Here is a 22,066-nt window from a genome sequence, read left to right as displayed (position 1 = left end):
AAACCTGCAGTAAGGGAATGGGTGCATTACTGTACCTTCAAAACTTTCAGCCTCTCCTTGTTGTTCTTGGGCACTTTGTCACATTTTACAAGTTCGATGTCGAATCCATCTCCTGAGTGTCCCGTAATGTCATACTGCAGAGGAAAAACAACAGGAAAGAGTAGAGAGGTTAGCCCACGGTACTAGGAAAATAATAAATGGCAAACAAAGGTATGCCAAACAAACAGACTTGAAGAAAAGATTATTGGAGAGGCACCTTGTGTGTTATTTTCAATACAGTATACGCCCCTTGAGATATATCAGGGGAACACACATAACAAAATAAAAATGAAACATCTGATGATGTAACTCTGTAGACGTTTATGGCATTTTGAGTTACACTTATGAATCTACTAATAGTCAATTAAAGGAAGTTCCACAAGATCCTGTCCAGCACTGAATGTCTTTACAAACAATGCAGCTCCTGGCATTGTCTTGTTTTAAAAGTCTAGTATACATAGGTATTTCACCACAGGAAGCATCTTTAAAATGCTAGTGGAAGAGATACAGGAATTATAACTACACACTAAAAAAAATTGTGCTAAATAACAAGCTCGTATTCATAGGGGAACCATTTTAAGTGCTATATAGCACCTATAAAGAACCATCCAGGGGTGATATAGCACCACTATAGCACCAGATATGCTTCTATATAGCACAATATGGAGGTAATAAAGTACACAGGTTAAAATGGTTCCCCTATGATTACATGCCAGTGTATCACTTTTAGTGCTATTTAGCACCGTTAGTGAGCAATTTCCTCAGTATGTGTAGAAATCTCTATTTGATGTATAATGAACATGCAAATAGGAAATAATTTTAATCTGAGGGGCTTTTATTTAGTTTCTTGAAGTCAGGGTTGGCAGCCGTTCGGTATTTTTTGTTATGTTATGTTGGCATAAGAGGAGACAGAAAAGTTATACGTTAAATATACAAGTAGTACCGGTCTAGTTGACTCGAGGTATCCTGGGTAGGGTTGCACCAGTCGTTCGTAAGTTCTTACTTAAACTGGGACGTTTAGGCTTAGTAATTACTAGCTAGTTTATAACTAACTCTTTACTTTATTCGGTTGCACCATTTGTTCTTAACTCATTCACCGCCAGCGTTTTAAAAAAAAGTTGCCAGCCAGCGCCAGCATTTTTCATGATTTTCATCAAAGTTTAATGCCTTCCAGAAAATGTTCTTCTTAAAGTATATATGTATCTGCTTTCAAACAAAAAAAAACGTTTCATCTTACCTTCCGTGGTTCTTTTGTAATCAGCTTTTGAATATGGGTAGGTTTCTGCAAAAACACCACATTTTGAGCAAAAAGCAGAGATAATTCCATTTTTGTGACGGACTTTTCATAGAGATCCCATTCAGAGCGATCTTTAAAACAGACACGGACATGCAGCCGCTTGCCATAGGGCAATACTTCCGGTTTTGAAAAGTTGCGGAAGGGCGCCACCTGGTGGATAATAACGGTATTGCGGAAAGACGGAAAATCTCGTCATTGGCGGGGAAGCGTTTTCTCTTAATTGACGAGATATCTCGTCAATGGCGGTGAAAGAGTTAAAACGAACGTAGCTATTAGGTCGTAAGCTCTCCGTAAAGTAATGCGTTGTCGCATAGAATGACGTCTATTTTTCTTAACCCAATCACAGGTCTTCTAATAGGTAAACAGGAAATAGTCTGAACAGTATGTAATCTCAAACTCATTCTTGACTCGCCTAAACTGAAAGTTAAAGGACGTTAAACCAAACGTTATCGAACTCAAAACATTACACTTTTAATTGAAAATATCTATCCCACACATGGAGGAGAAAATAAACAGGAAGAAATTATAAATCTTATTTTAATTGATGGATACACAGAAAATTAAACAGTTCTTGAAAAGTCGAACTTGTGGCTCTTCATATTCAATTACGAGCTCATCGATGTGATCTAATCTGGCTGACATCTTATTCCGACCGTTATTCATGGACAGAGGCTTCCGTAAATATTTAGTTACAACTTATTGTTACGTTTAAACTACGTTTAATGGTGCAACGCAAAAACCACTTGCAGAGTGTGATATATTTTAGGGAGTTGTGCACTTACATTATCTCAAAAGTTCCAAATTTGCAAATCCAGAGAAATTCTTATTTTAAATAATGTCTCATTTCCTTGTAATTAATTTCTAATCGTGCGTAGGTCCTACGGCGTAGCCGCGACGGCGTAGGTTCCGCGTCGGTTTTCATTTATACTTTTGCGTCGTCCTCCGCATCGACGTGCAAAGACACGCGCAAACCGCTGGAAGGCAGTATCCACGTGTGTAACCACAGTAGCAGCGCGACCATCAGAGAAGAAGAAGCTTGGCAAGTTAACCCACAAACGAAGAAGAAATAGCAACTTGTTGTGTATGATTTGAGAAGACCAGCAATGATGGAAGTAAGTAAACAGCGACTTATGTTGCAGTTTGAGTTAAATCACTCCACAACTTGGCTTATCTTTGTTTTCACCGTCTCAAACAGAAATACCTATGACGCAGTTTTTTTACCTGACGGGAGGGGTTCTGGCGGACCAATCACAGCGCTTGCGGTCCGCGTAGAGCCAACGCGATGTTAGAAAGTTTGTAAGGTGCTCGTCAGGCTACGCAGAGCTACACACAGGCTACGCACAACTATAAATCGCCCTTTACACTAAAGGTGGTGTGTGTAAATTTTAGCGGCATCTAGTGGTGAGATTGCGAATTGCAACCAACAGCTCACCTCAATTTCAAAACACATATGGCACCCACCACAGGACAAACATGTGGTCGTCTGAGACAACATAAAGTTACCTGGTTGCCTTCAAATTTTGAGTTAATTCAACTTAAAAATATTAGTTGACAACAATTTTTACACAAGATAAATTAACTCAAACTTTTAAGGCAAACAAGTAACTAACTTTTTTAAGTTTAACTTTTTCCCTGCCAGCCTTTTGTTAAAGTTGCCAGCCAGCTCCAGCATTTTTTATGAGATTCACAAAAGTTTAATACCTTCCAGAAAATGTTTTTCATTAATCTTTAATATCGAATTAAAGACCCTCAGCTTCCAAACAAAACTGTTTCATCCTACATTTATTTGTTCTCTTTTTATCACCTTTCAAATATGGTTTCTTTAAAAATACAACATTTTGAGAAAAAAGCTGGTATAATTGCTTTTTTGTGAAGAACTTTTGATAGAGCAACTGAACTGTAAGCTATACAGTTAATGTCATAAGTTTACATAGAGTACACATTGCAAAATGCTGAACATTTTGCATAATTTTTGTATTAAGAAAACAATTTTTTTAGACAAACCTTGAACAAGTTATTTGAGACACATATAAAAAAATTCTAAAAATAATCTAGTTCAAAAGTTTACATATCCCTCATTTTTAATACTGCACAATGTTATCTGCACTGTTAACGATTTCCCTGTATTTTTACAGTACGGTACTGGCAGCACGGTTGCCAGTAAGTTACTGTATTTTGGTTCTACAGTACTGTACTGTAATCCAGTTTTACAGTACACAAACTAGTACCGTATAGTTACAAAGCAGTACTGTACTGTAATTTTACAATAATAGCCTATTTTTACAGTAATTTACTGTAATGTCTATATTGACCCATAAATACTATTTATTACTTATTACAGTTAATACAATAATGTATTATAGCTAGATATTTAGGTTTAAATCTATAGTTATTAATATAGTAAAAAAAATGCTATCCTTGACATGACATTATGAATTAAAAGGCAATCCAAGCAATGTTTATATCAAAAATTTTATTAAAAAAACATGTAATTGAAACAATCATTTAAAACAAGATAAACAATAATAAACAAGTAAAATAAAATAAAATATTATAAAGTATAAACAAGTTTGGAGGCCCCTGCTGTAATATATTTAACTCTGGCAAATAGAACACTGGTCCATAGTTTGAAGTTTTCAGTTTAAAGTCCATCATCGACTAAAAGGTAACATTTCACTGTGGTAAAAAGAACACTGGCCCATAGTTTTAAATATTCTATTTGAATTTTATTGAACACTAAAAATAAATGCATTAAACTGTGGCAGACTGACACTGGCCTTTAGTTTGAAGTCGCCCATTCAAACTCTATCAGGGACTGCATGAAGCTGTTCACATGGGGGTTAATGGCCACAGCTTTTCTCTGCACCAAGTTCCTTGTCTTTTTGCTTGCTCCTTGTGTGGATGTGCACTTTTTCCCATCTTTGGGATTAATTCTGTCCAGAAACCTGTTAGAAATATCACAAACTTTAAGTCAACAAATATAAGATAGAAAAAGATTCTTAAAAAACACCTAAACTCAGCCCTGAATTTACCCCTATTCTGAAACCTTTTGCTTTTATTCTAATGTTCCACACCTAATTACATTAAAATACAGAAGATTCACTTACCTCTGAACAAACTCTTTCCTCAATGGACAGCATCCACCTGGATCATGTCATGATTGAATGTCCTGAACAGAAAGTACAATTGTTACTGATTTGGATACAATATTTTATTCTGTGTGGGTGTGTGTGGTCGTGTGACAGTGTTGCGTGTGGGAATTATGTATGAGTGTATACATGGGTATTTAAAGAAACTGTAGTGGTAAAGTTTAAACTTACCGAACAATGTGCTTGGTGTGTGTCTGGTGTCACCCGTGTGCCTCCACATCTGCCTTAACTCCTGAAAAGTGCAAGGACACTCATGTAAACTACAAATAAAAAGTGATCAGCCACATTCCTGTGTACTTTTACATGTGACGTAAAAGCATTTAATATTGCAGTCGAAAAAATACATGACTAGTAACGTGTAACTGTACATCCTGTACTTGCCTGGTTCCTTTAAAGATGATCTATCTTACTCAATCCAGCTTACAAGCAATGGTAAGACTGTAAAAAATACAAATGTTACAAAATCTGTTAGCCATAGAAATAAGTAGACTTTTTTACAGTCTATGGTTATATATAAATGTGGTCAATACTTACAGAAAACATATAAACCACAGAGCAAAGTGGAGCAAACTGTAACGTTAGAGCTGTAAAAAAAAGATGTGTTACTGGCTGACATTTTGAAAGCATTCTGTTTAATATGATGCATACCAGTGGAATAAGATTTTCAGAAAAGTAACTAAATAAGTCAAATGTAACTTTTGTCAGAATTGGGTTTTTATTAAATTATTATTCTAACATCTTGTCTACAGAAAATCTCTGAAAATATATTTAGTGAGGAAATAGCGATTTATAGTGACAAGGTAACAAGCCTGCCTCTTTAATGTTTCACCCGGACAGGCGGCGGTGTAACACACTATTTCACGCAAAGTTTTTTTTTACAAAGTTGCTCACTTTAAGGATTAACATGATCGCCGCAATTTGAGCAATCCTGTTGATGCCAGTGTCCTACACGATGTTATAATGGACTATTTTACATCCAGAGATGAAGGATCAGATGACAGACGAGAAGAAGGTACCTGTCATGCTATTACGTAAATGCGGAGCCCATCCTCCTTTTGTGCATTGATTTGAGGTGTTTTGGAAACTTATATTGCATGTAATACATCTGAAGTGGTGGAAATAATATGCCATCCAAAATGTATCGGACAACTTATTGGGCGTGTAAAACGCTTTAAAGAAAATATGCTTTGGTTTTGCTAATATACCGTAATGATAACAATAAGCGCGCAGCAATCATCTGATAATAAGATGAGCCCAGGTCTGAACGATATTTGGCCGCAGTTACAACTGCAATGCATATATCCAGTTAAATATGAGGTTTCTTGGTTTCACTTCTGTTGAGGAGTTGATTACTACGGTCTGTGTTGAATATTAAGTTTACGGCGTGTCGAGTCCTGTCTGTTTATGTTGATATTCTTATATCCAACTTTTCATATTTGAAAAAGACGCAAATACAGATTAATGTGAATATGAATATGAAACTGTGCTTTTTCACGTGCACAGCTAACGTTAATCTACGAGTCAGCCTTGCCAAACAGTCGAACTTAATACTTCTCTCTACCGCTAACTGAACAGATAAAACACCGAGATAAACGACCATATGCTGGGACCGCAAGACCGCGCTGGCGGGTGGTCTTTGTCCATTTTGTTAAAAATAGTTTCATTGTTACCACACTTTCAACAAATATAAACTCACCAAAACCGTCATAATTTAGTTAAAACAACCCTATATTCATTAATAAAAGTGTAAAGCGAGTTAAAGCAGCGGTAGGCATCTGTGTAATGTTAGCTTACTTTCTGAGGGAGATTAACCATTTTCTCTCTCATTGCACGTTTAAAACAATATGACAAAATTCTTCTACTAAAAATTAAGTTTTCATGAAACAGAAAATATACCAAACTCACCGAACTGACAGAAATCAATCGTCCTCCTTCTTCAGCTGCAGCCAGGAGTTGTGCTCTCTCTCCCTCTGTGTGATTTGACGTTGGCGCACTTTCTCTGATTATTGCAAGTACACCTGGCACATTACAGCAATGGCTACAGCAAGGTTACATCAAGACCAAAATATACTGTAAAATTTTCCCGCTCAAACAAATTTACCCAGAATGCACTGTGAACTGCAGTGCTTTACTGTAATGTACACATACAGTATAGTACTGTGGATTTTTACAGTACAGTGCTGCTAAATCTACAGCGACATCTAACAGTGTGGACAATCAATGACAGATTTATGTTTTATGTGTAGTTGTTTAAAGTTAGTTTTCCTGTTTGTCCTGAGCTACTGAACTATTCACTGGTCTTAAAAAAAAAATCCTCCAGGTCCTACAAAATCTTTGCTTTTCAGCATCTTCTTTATATTTGAACCCTAGTGTTCACAAGTGACTTTATGATGTTAAGATTCATAATTTTACATTGAGGACAATCAAGAGACTTATAGAAATAGATACACAACTATTACAATAGAAACAAACATTCAGTGATGCTTAAGAAGTCAGCACCATTCATAAAAAGGGTGCGCGTAAACCTCTGAAAATAATAAATGGTGTAAATTGTATTATTTTGTCTTCCGGAAAACATGTAGGCTATTTTTATATCTTCTAAAGGACATTGCTAAGAGAAAAAAAATAAGATATTAAAATAAAACAAAATAAGGACAATATACACTAGTCACAGTGTCCAAAACAACTATCACAAAAGAAAGAAATGGTCATTGATTTTTCAGGAAACATCATGCATTAAGAATCAGGTTTATGTAAACTTTTAAACTGGGTTATTTTTATAAATGTAGTTATTTTTCTATGTTGCGATTTTTCTGTAAATAACTTGTTCAGGGCAGGACAGGACTAAAACCTTAATTTTTTACTATTTATATCATCGTCCAGTGGTTTGTAAAGTTATGACCTCAACTGTACAAGCAGAAGTAGGACAGGGGATAAATGAATAACATGTTTATGTTTGACAGTCTCTCTTGCATCAGATGCACGTTTATGAAATGCTTATTATGCAAGTGTCACTAAGAAATAGATACATGGCAGACCAACTGGATGTGCAAACAGCTCATCTGACAGTCATCATAAAGTCTGGTGCCCCCCACACACACTAAAAGCATCAACATACTTACCATCTCACATATCACTGTCACATCATTTATCTTAATCAGCATGAAAATACTTTTTCAAATATGTACCGTAATGCAAATCCGTAATGCAATGGAGTATAATAAAAATATAGTTAAATATAATCAAAGCTTAAATACAAGGTATCAAAACCACTCCTGTTACTGCCGGGCTTTACTTTAATTCCCTTTTTTATTTTTTTATTTGGCTGTCTGTCTTGTTTTATTTTACTCTAGTTTGTTAATTGTTAAAATGTTAATAAAAAGATTCTTTCTCTGTTTATATCAGTATTTAAAAATGTTTCAGTAGTATTACAAATTCTCAGGAAGTTGCACATCCAATTACATTAGTGGATCAGATCTGATTGATGTTCAATGTAATACCCAGCCCTAAATTTGACCCCACACATTGAAAGCGTTGCACCCTTTTTATAGCGCATTAGAGCAGAGCTGAATAACGGCAGCCATTGACTCTCGCTGCTGCATATCTTCCGCTGCTCTCCTCCCCCCGAATTCTTCGGGATGAAGATAACAGATCCTCTTTTGTGTGGATGCTACAAATCTGCAAGGCGCTTCCAACAAGGGCTGTGATTCACTGTGTCCACAGCATCTGCCAACCGCTCGGCCAAGAGGAATAGCGAGAACAAACGATAAAGGAAAATGTGAAACTTTAAGTAAAAGAGAGACTATGAAAGAGTGAAAGAAAGAGAAGGGCCCTCCGAAGAGCTGCTAAGAAATAATTGACCTAAACCAGCATGACCATCCCTAAAACAACTGTTTTACATCACACTCAGCATCCTTATTTCCATGGCAACCTCCATAACAGTGTATCAGCATGCATGTGTCATGGGGATATCCCTACCGCTCATCATAACCAAAGCTAAAGGTTTTAACGCTATGAGGAAGTAAATACGAAAGCTGTTTCCATAGTGCGTTGCCTTGGAGATGGTAAACAAATCATTGCTGTTTTTATTATAGAATAAGTGTCTGTGGTTAAAAGATTGTACAAGCACACTATATGTAGCAACAATGTTATTGTAAATACTATGTAACTCGGCTTTCTACTTCAGCCAAAAAGTGGACATCGAAATTAGATTAACAGAGCACTGTAGACACAAGCAACTCTTCAAGTCACCATGAAACAAAAGTTACAATGATGTTTTCTTCCTTATTGTGAAGTGACGTATACCCAAGTTTAATGGCTTCTGAAACGAGAAAAAAAATGCAGTGCGGCTTGGTGTTGAACTTCGGAACGATAGAAGTAGGCCGTTGCTAACAACATGGAGGCAGATCTGAATGCCAGTTTGCAGTCTGTTGTATAGGTTTACTCTCCATATGACTCACCAATGGCACCATTTCATGAATGATTATGATATTAAAAGATTATGAGGACATAATGCATAATTTACTGTTGCAACCTCCCCTGTTTGTATTTTTTTCATAAAATAGGCGTTTTTCCAGTTATTACTCATACAACATTTACTTTAAGCCTAAATAGAAAAAGTAATGATTTTTTTATTTAATAAACATATTTTTGTATTAAGAGAGACTATTAATTTAATAACTAAACAGCAGTGAAGAAACATATTGTAAGCATATTCATTTAAAACAAATAAAACTCCGTCTGACGGTGGTGACATTGGCCTCATTATTCCAAAATGTATACCACTCAAGTCAAGGGCTTCTTACTTAAACTTTATGTAAATATTTGGTCAAAAAATAACAATCCTGAGCACTGTGATGAACAAATATCAAATCATAACTTCCGAAAATACATAAAACCTGACAGAAAAGACAGAAAACCTGACGGTGGTGACAAAAACCTAATATAGATTAAAAAAATAGATGAGTTGTTCACATTAGCCATCTTGTTTCCCCTCTGTTGCTAGCTACTTCAGACCTCTTCTTAAAAATGATACTTTTGTTTCATAATCTAATCTAATATTTTTATACAAAGATGACGGTGTTGACATGTTATGGTTGTCACAGTAGCAGTGTCCAAAAATATGAACAAGTTTAAGAGAAAATAGCAAACCTACAGGAGCTTGACTGATCTTGAAGCATGCAGTAGAGCTGAAGGTTTGAAAATGTGGTCCTCAGGAATGAAGTTGACCCTGTAGTTGTCTGATTTTATTGCTTTTTATAAATATCTGACGGTGGTGACGAATATGTAGGACACATTTTGAGCAATCACAAAATAATAGTAAATATTGTTCAAAACTCACTGTTTGTAGTTTTTAATACATATTACAATGTACCCTTTCATGTGGTAAATATATTATTCAATTCAATTATTACTTTTGGCTTTTTTAATCAAGTTGAAATGATTATCTCTTAACTGAGGACAGCTGATTTTGTAGGCAGTGGGCCAGCATATAATCATTAAATTAATAAAAATTAAAATAAACCTATAAAAGAACCTTACATATGTGCAAAGGACCCCCTGATTATAACATTGATTCTTTTTCTTCATGAAAATGTTTTTAATTTCCAACAGAATTTGCACTTTTCTTAGTGGGACATGTTTTTGCCAAAGTTTCAAGAATCAGTGAACTGATTTCAAACTCTATGCATCACACAAACAACTTTCCCTAGACACAATCGCACATGAGAGTGAATCTGAGAGTGGAAGAGTAACATGAGAGGAACTCAATTTTGTTTGTCATATGCAAATTGCAATGCAAATGCACAGATGTGACCCTGGACCACAAAACCAGTCATAAGTAGCACGGGTATATTTTTAGCAAGAGCCAACTATAGGTCAAAATTATCATTAGGATATTAGTAAAGATCATGTTCCATGAAGATAGTTTGTACATTTTTACCATAAAACAATTTATCATTAGTAATATGGGTTGCCAAGGACTTCATTTGGAAAACTTTAAAGGATCCTGACCCCTAAACCCCAGGGGCCAGTTGTTCAAAAAGTTTCATCAAAATTATCCAGATTTGGAAATCCAATGTTTTGGTATCCAGGATCAGGTAAACCATCTCACATTTGTCCTAATTTTTTTAAAGCAAAATTGAATGGGATCACCCTGATCCAGATACACACTTTTTCAGATTAGCAAATCTGGATTAAATGGGATCACATGGTTGGTATGGGGTCACTAAGGTTTTTACTAGATGAGACAATAAAACAACACAACTTTCCCTTACTTTTTATTTCAATTTAATTTTACGTCTGTTCTTCTGGCCCTCAAAAAACAACAACAACAACAACAACAAAATATAGATATACACAAACAAATTGAAACTAGGCTAAATGTAGTTACATTTGAAGAAATGCCGGTTGTTAAAACTTTTGACTGAATTAATATAATGTACAGTGCCAAAGAACAGTTAAAGTTTAGGATTACTTTTGCTAAAATTGAATGTAAAATATTTTGGTTTTGTCTGCTGTATGAGGGATTTATATGGACTTTGTCTTTCTTAATTGACTGGAAGGTTTAATTGGTAGCCCAATGTTATTCTTTGAATACTTTATCATTATAAGGATTGAACTGAACTAAATTTCAACAAACCAATGATACATTTATAAATATAACATAATAGAAATGTTCGTTTGTAGACAAACTGTAGGTTTATACGTTTTAGTAACATTTTATTAAAAATTTTATTAAATTTTTATTCCTGAAATCCACCCTTCTGATGGGATCAGAATAATCCTACTTTTTGGGATCAAAGAAAGCCCAATCTTACTAAAAGTTTTGAACAACACAAAGGGTCGATTTGATCCAGATCAAAACCTACATTGGATTTTGTGATCCAATTTTTCTGTTTTGAACAACCCATTTAGAAATGTTTATCTAATCCAATTGGATTAATTTTGAGAAACTGGCCCCAGGGGTGTGCCGTAGGGACATTGCAACAAGAAGTTATGATTCAGCTCTTTGACACAGAAATATAAACTCAGAACAGCGCATCATGTACACCTTAATAATCTCTTCATAAACTAAAGTGCATTTGCATGGTTTCTCAAGAGAGAAATTACAGATAATTAGCAAACTTCAGAAAATGTGGAAAAACCAAGTGCATGACTTTTAATAATTCACGTCTTTATGGGATTTTTATGGTATGTGTGTGAATGCATCCACAGATTTCAGAAAATCATTGGCAGTGTGAATGAACCAAAAATCAAATGATCCCGGAAAAATCCAGAACATGTTTTTTCCATATGAAAAGGGCTTTACGTACCCAAATGAAATGAAACCCTTATTTCTACTGTTCATCCAATGTCTTTGGTCTCCCCAGGTCACATTAAATACTGACATTTTGTCTGAAGTTTTATGTACACATGTCCTGTATTTTTATCTTATTAAATAAATATATGATTATTAAACTTTCAAGTCAGCTTACCTTAAACTTGTGTTCGTAGCTCTCTAACGCCTCCATCACCATACACACAGCCTCCATAGAGCGCTCCAGACGCCCGTCCACGCCATTAAAGCGATACATGCTGCCAGAAATGTCAGCTAGCAGACGTAAACGCTTTGGCTTTTGCTGAGGAGCCCCTAACTGTAGCCAGACCAAAAGAAAAGTACACCAGTTATCAACACATGAAACTTAAATGCTCAGACTGACATAAACTGAATAAGGATGATCATTACATGTCTAATTTCACTATAATGTTCCTTTAATTGCAGCCTTCTATTGGCCCAGCTACTCCTCTAAACAGTTTTGTAGTCAATGAGGTTTTTAATGGGTTATACAGAAGCCGCATAATAAAATAGGTCTCAGCGAAGTTCTTTTAGTTGATTCAGAAAACAGATTTTAGGTAAAGACTTATGGAAACCATTAAATAGAATGTAACCGGTCTCCTATACTGGCGTAGCTGACGAGTGGTAATATTAACATACTTGCAAGAAAAAGTTTACAGAAATAAACACAGAGATAAAAATCAAGTAAGAATGCTGAGGTACAGTACACTTCACCCAAAATGAACATTTTTGCATGCATAATGCTATATAGTGTACAAACTGCTGATTTTATGTGTGTATATACCTTTTTTTGGAGCTTAACAGCTATGATTATTATAGATGTTTGTTGAATTTGAGACACAAGTACATTCTTTGAATGTCTTCTTCCAAAGTTGTGTCACAGGACCCGTTTAAACATTTCCATGACCTTTTATTATAGGTTATATATATTATATGTAGTTGTACATTATATTAGTAACACTCAAGACAAACACTAGACTAGACAAAGCAATGTGTGTCAGAAGGTAGAGAAACGTATTTAAATATGTTAATACTCTCACCTCAGGGTCCAGCTCTCCTCTGCGTTTATAAACGGCTTTCTCTCCTGTTAGGCCATCAATGATCTTAGCATCATCCAGCTCACCAAGAGCCTGGTTCCTCAGCCATTGTCTCTCTTTCCCTTTAGCCTGAAACAAAGGAAAGTTACATCATTTACTATGGTAATAACCTTCGTAACAGTTTCAAAAACAAGTTCCATATGACCAAATTCATACTGTATATACATTTTCAAGTAATTTTATATATAACAGAAACAGTTAACAGTATTACAACATAACTGTTATACTTAAAAAACACTTATTAGTGGAATTTCCTAAAAAAAAAATTAAAATGAAAGTGAAAAAAATGTATGTTATTTACTGGCAACAATTTGTTGGTTTCAAAATAAATGAATTTTAAACATTAAAAAGTCTTTGTCTTTACAGAATAAAACTAAAATAACAGCTTCATGCAAAGCATTCTGGGAACAAGATATACTATTTTCAGTTTTTTCCTTTAGATTTTGTTTCCCAGAATGCTTTGCATAAGGCTGTTATTATAGTTTTATTCTGTAAAGACAAAGACTTGTTAATTTTTAATGTTCATTTAACTTTGAACAAACTGTTGCCAGTAAAAAGCATAAATTTAGATCTACAGTAAGTTACTGGCAAACAGCTGCCTGTAATACTGTCATTTCTACAGACACATGCATTTAAAGGGACATTCCACTTTTTTAAAAATAGGCTCATTTTCCAGCTCCCCTTGAGTTAAACATTTAATTTTTACCATTTTGGAATCCATTCAGCTGATATCCGGGTTTGGCGGTAGCACTTTTAGCATAGCTTAGCACAATCCATTGATTCTGATTAGACCATTAGCATCACGCTCAAAAATAACCAAAGAGTTTTAATATTTTTTCTATTTAAAACTTGACTCTTCTGTTGTTACATCGTGTACTTAGACTGACAGAAAATTCAAAAGTTGTGATTTTCTAGGCAGATATGGCTAGGAACTATACTCTCATTCTGGCGTAATATCAAGGACTTTGCTGCCGTAACATGGTTGCAGGAGGCGCAATGATATTAAAGGGACACTTCTTCCATTTGCATTAATCTTTGTATAGTTAGAACCCCAGTCATGTTTTTGAATGGTCGTGCATCATTTCCTCAGTTTCCGCTGAGACAGGAGAAATACAGATTTCAGTGTTGCACTTCCTTCTTTCAATGAAGTAAAAATCATCATTTTGCATCATTGAAAGAAGGAAGTCAAATATCTTTGTTGAGGGGGTGAGACTACAAACACTCCTTTTCTAGGCACCAAATTCAAAATGTATGTTACATTTCAACTACAAATATGACGCACTTTCAATAAAGATTAATGTTTCTACGGGTGAAATGCTCCTTTAAGTAGTGCCCGAAAATAGTCCCCTGCTATTGAAAGATACAAAGGGGACTATTTTCGCCTGCTGCGTAATGTCATTGCACCCAGACCCGGCGCCAGACACAAATTCGCGGACGGGTATTTCATTTTTTCAGGGGGGGGCACAAATGAGATCAACCTCACTGCAATGCATATCATTAATTATGAATTAAATGGACAAAAATCTGACATACCGCTCCATTAACGGCACTTGTGACTCACAGGGCGGGCCCGGCCCCCCAATGCCCACCCATGGTGCAGGGACTGTTTGCACCTGCTGCAGCCATGTTACGGCAGCAAAGTCCTTGATTATTACAACAGAATGAGAGAATAGTTCCTAGCCATATCTGCCTAGAAAATCACAACTTTTCATTTTCTGTATTACTACATGATGTAACTACAGAAGAGTCAAGTTTTAAATAGGAAAAATATCACAACTCTTTGATTATTATTTTTTTGAGCGTGATGCTAATGGTCTAATCAGATTCAATGGATTATGCTAAGCTATGCTAAAAGTGGTACCGCCAGACTCGGAAATCGGCTGAATGGATTCCAAAATGGTAAGAATCAAATGTTTAACTCCAGGGGAGCTGGAAAATGTGCAAATTTTCAAAAAAGTGGAGTTTTCTTTAATTTAACCCATCCTTGTGCACTAAGGGCTCCTATTACGGGAAAGCGATCTAACAATTTGGAGCGGAAGTAACCTGGTCTATGCCAGTTCAAATGAAAGGCAATGTATTTCACTACTTTTTCTTTGCATTATAAAATAGGCACAAACCAAAAAGTTGATTATTCACAACAAATCAATAAATCTTCCTGTGCCTAATAAAACCCCTAAAGTGTATAATACTGCACATGACAAACAAGAAAAGTTGATATTCAGAAATTCCATTTCTATTTCACAGATACGACCACAATCCCCCTTGACCTCCAAGGCTTCAGACATGACTCCAAATATTAACAAAGACCCGAATGGCATTTCCACATGTGGCTATCATTATGAGTCAATATGTCAGATGTCTGTAAAGAACAATAAGCCAACACGTCACTGCTCATTACGCCACAAACACACATGAATACAACCACGTACAAACACAGAGACATGTAAATACACCCGAGTACATTCACAGACATATACTTCATACATACATCATTGTCATCCTTCTTCTAATGAAAAATAGCTTACAGTTACTCTAACTCAAAGAGTCATCAGCAAGCTGTGGAAATCAACACATTGACTGCCCACAAATGATTTACTGAATGAATCAGATCATTGGGATTATTCTGAGTCATATACAAAGGCTCTGTTAAAAAGAGCGCAAATAAAATAAAAACTATTGCATATTACATAACCTGTCCACAAACAAACAGCCATAATGCGTGCTTTGTCAAACTTTACAACACAAATTGCCTTATTTGTTGCCTTATTTGATGTTGGCCTGCTGTAAACACGTCTATAAGAAAGGTGTTTGAATGTGCATGTTCTGCAAAGCCACTGTTAGAAAACCATATGCCATCATGTGCAGTGATTACAGGGCAAGGGTCCAAATTTACTGTCTTTACATCTCTCATATACATTCCTTTGAAGATAAAGATGCTTGTTTGTGTTTTCCATTTGCTAATGTCTTAAAGAAGTAGTTCAACCTAAAAAAGACCTTTACTACACAAAGCCATAGTTCCCTGACAAGCTGGGCCATATCGCAGGCGATACATTTGTGATAATTAATGCGAAATTGCCCCAATAGTCAGCGAACTACGGCTTTGTGTAGTAAATGCCGCTCCGTCTGAAAGCAGCTAGTGACGATTTACTTCTAATCACGGAACCGGCTTCACTGACGAGATGCGCAATGACAATCGCATGCAAATAATTGCTCATCCCTATTGCAACTACATGCCAACTTATTCTGTTAACCCTAAAGTGTGATTTATACTTCTGCGCCTCAGCTACACCATATCTACACTGTACGCTCTGCGTAGCCTGACACGAACCTCCTCAAAAATGTAACAACACGTCCATACTACAAGGCTCACAAGCGCTGTGATTGGTCAGCTACACCTCCTCCCATCAGTCCAAAGATGGACCAAGTTATGGAGTGATATTTAACAACTCTGGTTACGGTGTTTTCACATCCATCACTGCTGATGCTTCTCCAACAATGTAGACTACACAACAAGTTGCTGCTTCTTCAGCTTTTGCCTTAAAGCAACACTATGTAGTTTCCATGTAAAAATGACTTACAGCTCCCCCATGTGGTTGAAAAGCGCAACAGTGCCTGGTATCAGACACTCTTCTGCAGGCAGGGGGAGGGGCGGGGCTGTGTTTCCTACCCTCCACCGCCACTTTCAGATTGTGCTTGTAGCAGCTAGGAGGCTGCTCAGGTTGCAGCAACAGTACAATTTGTTCAGTTAAAAGTTGTTATATCACTGAAATAATTTTAGAGACATTATTTCAAGGTAAAAAAACTACATAGTGTTGCTTTAAATACTGTAGGTTACACCAGTAACATGCCCGCAGACTCTGCCTACTAGTGACTCGTATGTGTAATTGCTCATCAATGATGCAGAAGTATGAATGAAAACTGACGCATAGCCTATGGTGTAGATGCTACGGTGTAAGTCCTACGCAAAAGTATAAATTGCCCTTGTGTTTGCCAAAAAGCCTAACCCCTACCCCCTTTTACAGTCTAGAGGATGAATACCCAAACCGAGCCCGACGGGACTGACGGACCAGATAGGCCGTGCCGGGTTCGGATAGATATTTAGAAATTATGTTCAGGTTGGGCTCGGCGCAATAACGCATTGAACATTTGAAATTTAAAACTGCTTTTTATAATATGTAGGTAGCCAATGGGCCTGTTTTAAGCGATAGTTCATTTTTAAAATGAAACGTGTTCACATCACCTTCTTATTCATCTAATGTTTAATAGCGGGTTGCGAAACAACTTCATAGGTGCATAATGCCACCTACTGTATCGAGTTGCCAGAGGGCATATACACTATACGAGGCTCCCTTTTCTCTATGGATTAGGGATGTCAAATTATGCAATTTCCCATATTCGATGATCATTTAAATTAACGATCAATCAATCGAATAATCGTTAACAGTAATAGTGCAATAAGCCTTTACTGCAGTGGCATATAGCCAATGACATAAAAGCGTGCGTAAAAATTCCAGCTTCCTCACGCGAATTAAAAGATTTTATTTTGTCTAAATAACATGCTAGTGGGATTGTAAAATGAGTCAATGTAGTTGGTGTTTTGATAAAAATCATCAATTTAATCTCGTAATGAAATATGACTAATAAACACAGAATAACTCCGCCTCATAACAGGCACTCCGCACAGTCGGATGAAAGTCTGTGCGTCCATGACAAAATAAAAGTTTCATTATCATCAAATATTATTTTTCTAGTTGTTCACCTAGCTTTCCGAGTTGTTGATACACCGCTTGTTGTAATTATATCCAAGAAGCACACAAAGGGCACTTTTCCCGTCGTCACCTCAGCTTTAGACCTGCAGCTTACTTTAAGCAAAGATGCTTATATTATGAAGAGTTCAACCTTCTATTAGAAAACCTGCAACAGTGTTTAGCGTGTAGCGCCTCAGCCAGTCAATAATGATGATCAATGATATGTTGCGGGCATTCAGTGTAACGACAGTCAGTTACAGTTTACATTTAACAGTTTCTTGCCAGAATTTAAGTTTGACATTTTAATCTGTTTATAAAAACCGCTTCTGGTCTCCTCCCCTTTCTATAGCACTGTTAGCAGCGTTGCTATGCTAATCTTGTATGCTTCCCTGAAGAGGGTCTTTGCTTTCAGTAACCGTGTTTGCATTTTCGGCATCGGACCCTCTTAGATCCACTGCGGATGCCATTTTGTTGCGTTAGCAGCCAGCCTCGTCTCGAATGAGGTTAAAATGCCCAGGTGTGTGTTTGGCATCGAGGATCGTTGTGATCATGGCTAGTTAAACTTCTTCGCGCTTGTTTAAATTTTTCACCAGCTGTGTATGTGCTTTGCGCAGGCGCCGCACACACGTGCTTGCTTTTTTGACAATCGTTAAGTTTTATCGATTTAATTCTTATCGACAATTAATCGAAGATCGATTAATTGTTAACATCCCTACTATGGATAGTGTTGTATTAGATGTAAAAAATTATATAAATACTGTTCGGTTTCTCGCACAAACCGATCGTTTAGTGTCTTAGAACATCGATGTGTCGCCACGAGCCGCAGGGTTTAATGTGGATTTGTCTGTGCATGTCTTTTTTTCTCTATCAGATTTTGTTACCATCCACTTCCATTATACAACTCACAGACTGAAACAGTTGGAGTTAAAAATCTACATTTGTTTTCTACTGAAGAAACAAAGTCACCTATATCTTGGATGGCCTGGGGGTAAGCTGATAAACATAAAAGTTTCATTTTAAGATGAACTATCACCATCCATCTTCATGTGTGCGGAAATGTGTTTATGTTGCTGTGACAATGTGATTTTTAATTGTGTCGGGCTCGGACATAAATATCTTAATGCCTGTCGGGTTACGGTCGGGGCGCGGACGCAGGCCGGGCTCATGCAGAACAATGCGGCCCAATTCGCACTCTATTACAGTCTACTAATACTCTAGGACGGTTGGTTAACATGTAGTGCCAAAATTTGAAAGTTTAATGTATACTTATGCGTCGAGTGTACAGCGTAGCCTACTCAGCCAAAACTTTTAAACGCGTCTGAAAACACCTTGAGGACGCCGAATGCCAGCTGTTTTTCAGCTGAGTGCCAGCTTTCTTCAGCTGAGCGCTTTGGTAGCTATGATACTTCAGCTGCGAGCCGGTTGGTTGCTGTGGTAATGTCCCGCCCCTCCTCCACTGTGATTGGGCGGCTGTGTGAGAACTGACATTGACGAGCGGAGCTTTTCTCCCAAAGTTGAATCTCTTTCAACTCTCGAAGCTCAGCGCCGAGCGCGGAAAAACCGCCGAGCGCCGGTTTTCAGCGCGGAAAAAACCCGCTAGCTGCTGGCTTATTTGAAAAACGCATTGTTTCCATTGGAAACAATTGAAAACATGCGCCGGCCGCGGGCGTAAAAGTTTTGGTGTACACAACCCCTTTCCCTACACCGTAGCCTGACGTGCACCTCCCCAAAAATATAACAAGCATCAACTCTATGCGGACTGCAAGCCCTGTCATTGGTCTGCTATAACCCCTCCCTCAGGTCAAAAAAAAACATTTCGATTTCGATTTTATTATATGCTTTTCTGCTTACAACGATAAAAACTGATCAAGTTGAGGAGCGATATTTAAAGGTACAGTACGGGTTTTTAAGCGGAATCTAGCGATGAGATTGCAAAGTGCAACCATCCTCAATTTAAATTAAAAGCAATGAGAAGCTACAATAGCTGCCACAAGACAAACATGTGATCGTCTCAGACAACGTTGGGATGAAAAGCGCTCTGTATAACAGTATATCCATTTAGGGCTACTGTAGAAACATGACAATGACTTCCATGTAAGAAGACTGGTGGTGTAAGTAGGGGTGTGCCGGTTTCAGAATTGGTTCGTCACATAACCGTCAGTGGGGGGCGTTTTGCTCGTTTAAATGCTCGTGGATTGACGGGAAAGTGTCATTTTACCATAAAATCATGAATGTGATGCCAAGTGTGTTTTAAACAGTAATAACTTTGAACAATTTAACAAAAAGCAATGAAATATTTAAAAAAAACACACGGTTGCCAGAAGACTGCGCTGTCACTCTCTGCCCAGCATAAATTAATCCTCTATCTATCATCTATTTTAATAATCTTCGGAGAAACATATTTGTGCATTGGGCTTTTTATGTCTGCAATTGTGTCTATATCTGTCATTATACGGACCAGAACAGCACGAAAACAATGTGGATTAAAAGCGTATTGAAGAGGTTTTGTTAAAAAAAAGCGCAGGTAAAAGAAAGTAATATGAACTTGAGATTGTTATTAAACGCAGCCGGTGTAAAAGCACAATGGCCACGCGCAGCAAACGCTCTCCGCAGACGCGCTGCACAGTGCTCACCCGGCGTTTGAATAAACTAGACACTGATTAGCTACTTGCTCTACGTTTCTTTAAAATTAACAGCAAGACAACTAGCAGTGAATGTGCGTTCAAGAGAGTTAGTAGATTAGCATGGGAGGATTTGAACTTGAAAAGCGGAGTGTACTGACGCCTTTCCGCGGTTAAAACAACATTCCTTCTCATGGTCATTCATGTTTATTTGATGCTATAAATTAACTAGAAGGAAGAGATGATTTGAAAGGTGAGACTTTGTTTAATATGTTAAATCTCAAAAGTAACCGAAAAGTAACCTGGTTTGTCCTGTATGTCAGCGCGTTGTCAGTGTCTGCTCCGCTCTGTATTTTTCACTGCGTGAGAACGTGAGGGGGCGTATAACACAGACTGTTAACAGTTGTTTTTAATTAGTATTTAAAAATTCTTTATGATAAAAAATGTTTTAATAATTTAATTTTATTTTAATAACACGGTTTTGGCGGTTATAGAGTTCTAATGACGGTGTTCAACTATAACCGTCGGTCTCACGGTTATATAATGACCGTCACACCCCTAGGTGTAAGTTGATAAAACGGCTCATTCTAAGGTAATAAAAACACTACATTTTGTCATGTAAGGTCAGTTATGTATATTATATTGCATTTCTTTAAACAGATCCTTCTATAAAAGTTACACAATGCACCTTTAACGAATCAGGCTGTAACAAAAGTTGCTGTCTATTTTCTGCCATCACTGCTGATGCTTCTCCAACATTCAAGCTGCTGCTGCTTCTTCGGCTTTTGCCTTGATACTGTGGGTTATACTAGTAACACGCTCATCGACAGTGCTTACTAGCGGTCTACAATGATGTAGAAGTATAAATTGATGCATAGCCTATGGCATACTACGGTGTAAGTCCTACTTAGAAGTAAAATCGTAGTTGCAAAGTTAGTTATAGTTACCTACTGTATAGTAAGTCGAAAGTGGACTATGGAGATAAAAGTGTAACCGATATGTCATTTTATAATATGCTGTTGGCTGCCACCTAAGCTTTTACCTAAATTCATACATATACAGTAGTGCATATAGAAGTGAATTATGCAATTAAATATCTTCTTTTTACAACCATGTTGTACGTTGACCCATTTTGATGCTGTGGGATTACCACAGAAATGATTTTTGAGGTTGTGTGAACAGCTCAAAGAAAAACCTTTGCGATAATCTAGAAACAAACAATGACAGAGTTTTCCTTTCTAAGAGAAAACATAATGAATGGAGGGGGGGGGGCAAAGTGTTTGCCATATGTGTTGACATCTTCACAGGCGCAAATGAATAGGCAGCGGTCAAATTACTATCTGGAAATGGCCCAAGTGGAAAACAGAGGCTCAGGGTGATGCAGAGGTTAACTGCTTCTCAGGACAGAACCTGTACAGAACCAAGCCAATATGTGATCATCCGGACCACACGCATGCTAAAGTAGATACCAATTCATCCAGGTGAAAAGAGATCACTTGAGTTGAGAGGGCAGGAATTTAAAAGACACAGAGCGATAATCCTTGTCAACATGTTTTCATATAAACACATCTGTCTTTGAGAAGAGCTCCTCGTAGGGGCTGCCAGAAAAGAACCTGATCCTCCCTTCGGCTGGAGCCAACCCTTAACTTACACAGCAGAGGGAATCCCCATGTGCACTCGGCTCAAGCGGCCGCAGATCTCAGATCAGATGAAGTTGCCTCTTCTCGCTTTGTTGAATGTGAAAGGGGGAAATTAGCTGGTCTTCAATCGGCACTTTCT

The 22,066-nt window shown here is 37.1% G+C and overlaps 1 protein-coding gene and 1 long non-coding RNA gene across 2 annotated transcripts in view; both read right to left on the bottom strand.

The window, feature by feature from the left end:
* The window catches only part of vwa8 (von Willebrand factor A domain containing 8), a 144,909-nt gene that overhangs the window by 2,229 nt on the left and 120,614 nt on the right, over positions 1–22,066 (bottom strand). The window contains exons 40-42 of the mRNA XM_065293037.2: positions 12,862–12,987; positions 11,961–12,119; positions 36–134 (exon numbers count right to left, since the gene is read on the bottom strand). Of these exons, the coding sequence (XP_065149109.1) occupies positions 36–134; positions 11,961–12,119; positions 12,862–12,987 (384 nt within the window). The remainder of the gene's footprint in view (positions 1–35; positions 135–11,960; positions 12,120–12,861; positions 12,988–22,066) is intronic.
* Positions 3,456–4,874, bottom strand: LOC135782852 (uncharacterized). The gene is made up of 3 exons (XR_010545518.2): positions 4,657–4,874; positions 4,444–4,505; positions 3,456–4,281 (listed from the first exon to the last, which is right to left on the bottom strand). It is a non-coding gene; the product is annotated as an uncharacterized lncRNA (long non-coding RNA).

The sequence above is a fragment of the Paramisgurnus dabryanus genome, chromosome 15, assembly GCF_030506205.2.
Source record: "Paramisgurnus dabryanus chromosome 15, PD_genome_1.1, whole genome shotgun sequence".
NCBI classification, from domain to species: Eukaryota; Metazoa; Chordata; class Actinopteri; order Cypriniformes; family Cobitidae; genus Paramisgurnus; species Paramisgurnus dabryanus.
This window is presented reverse-complemented; position numbering and strand designations above follow the sequence as displayed.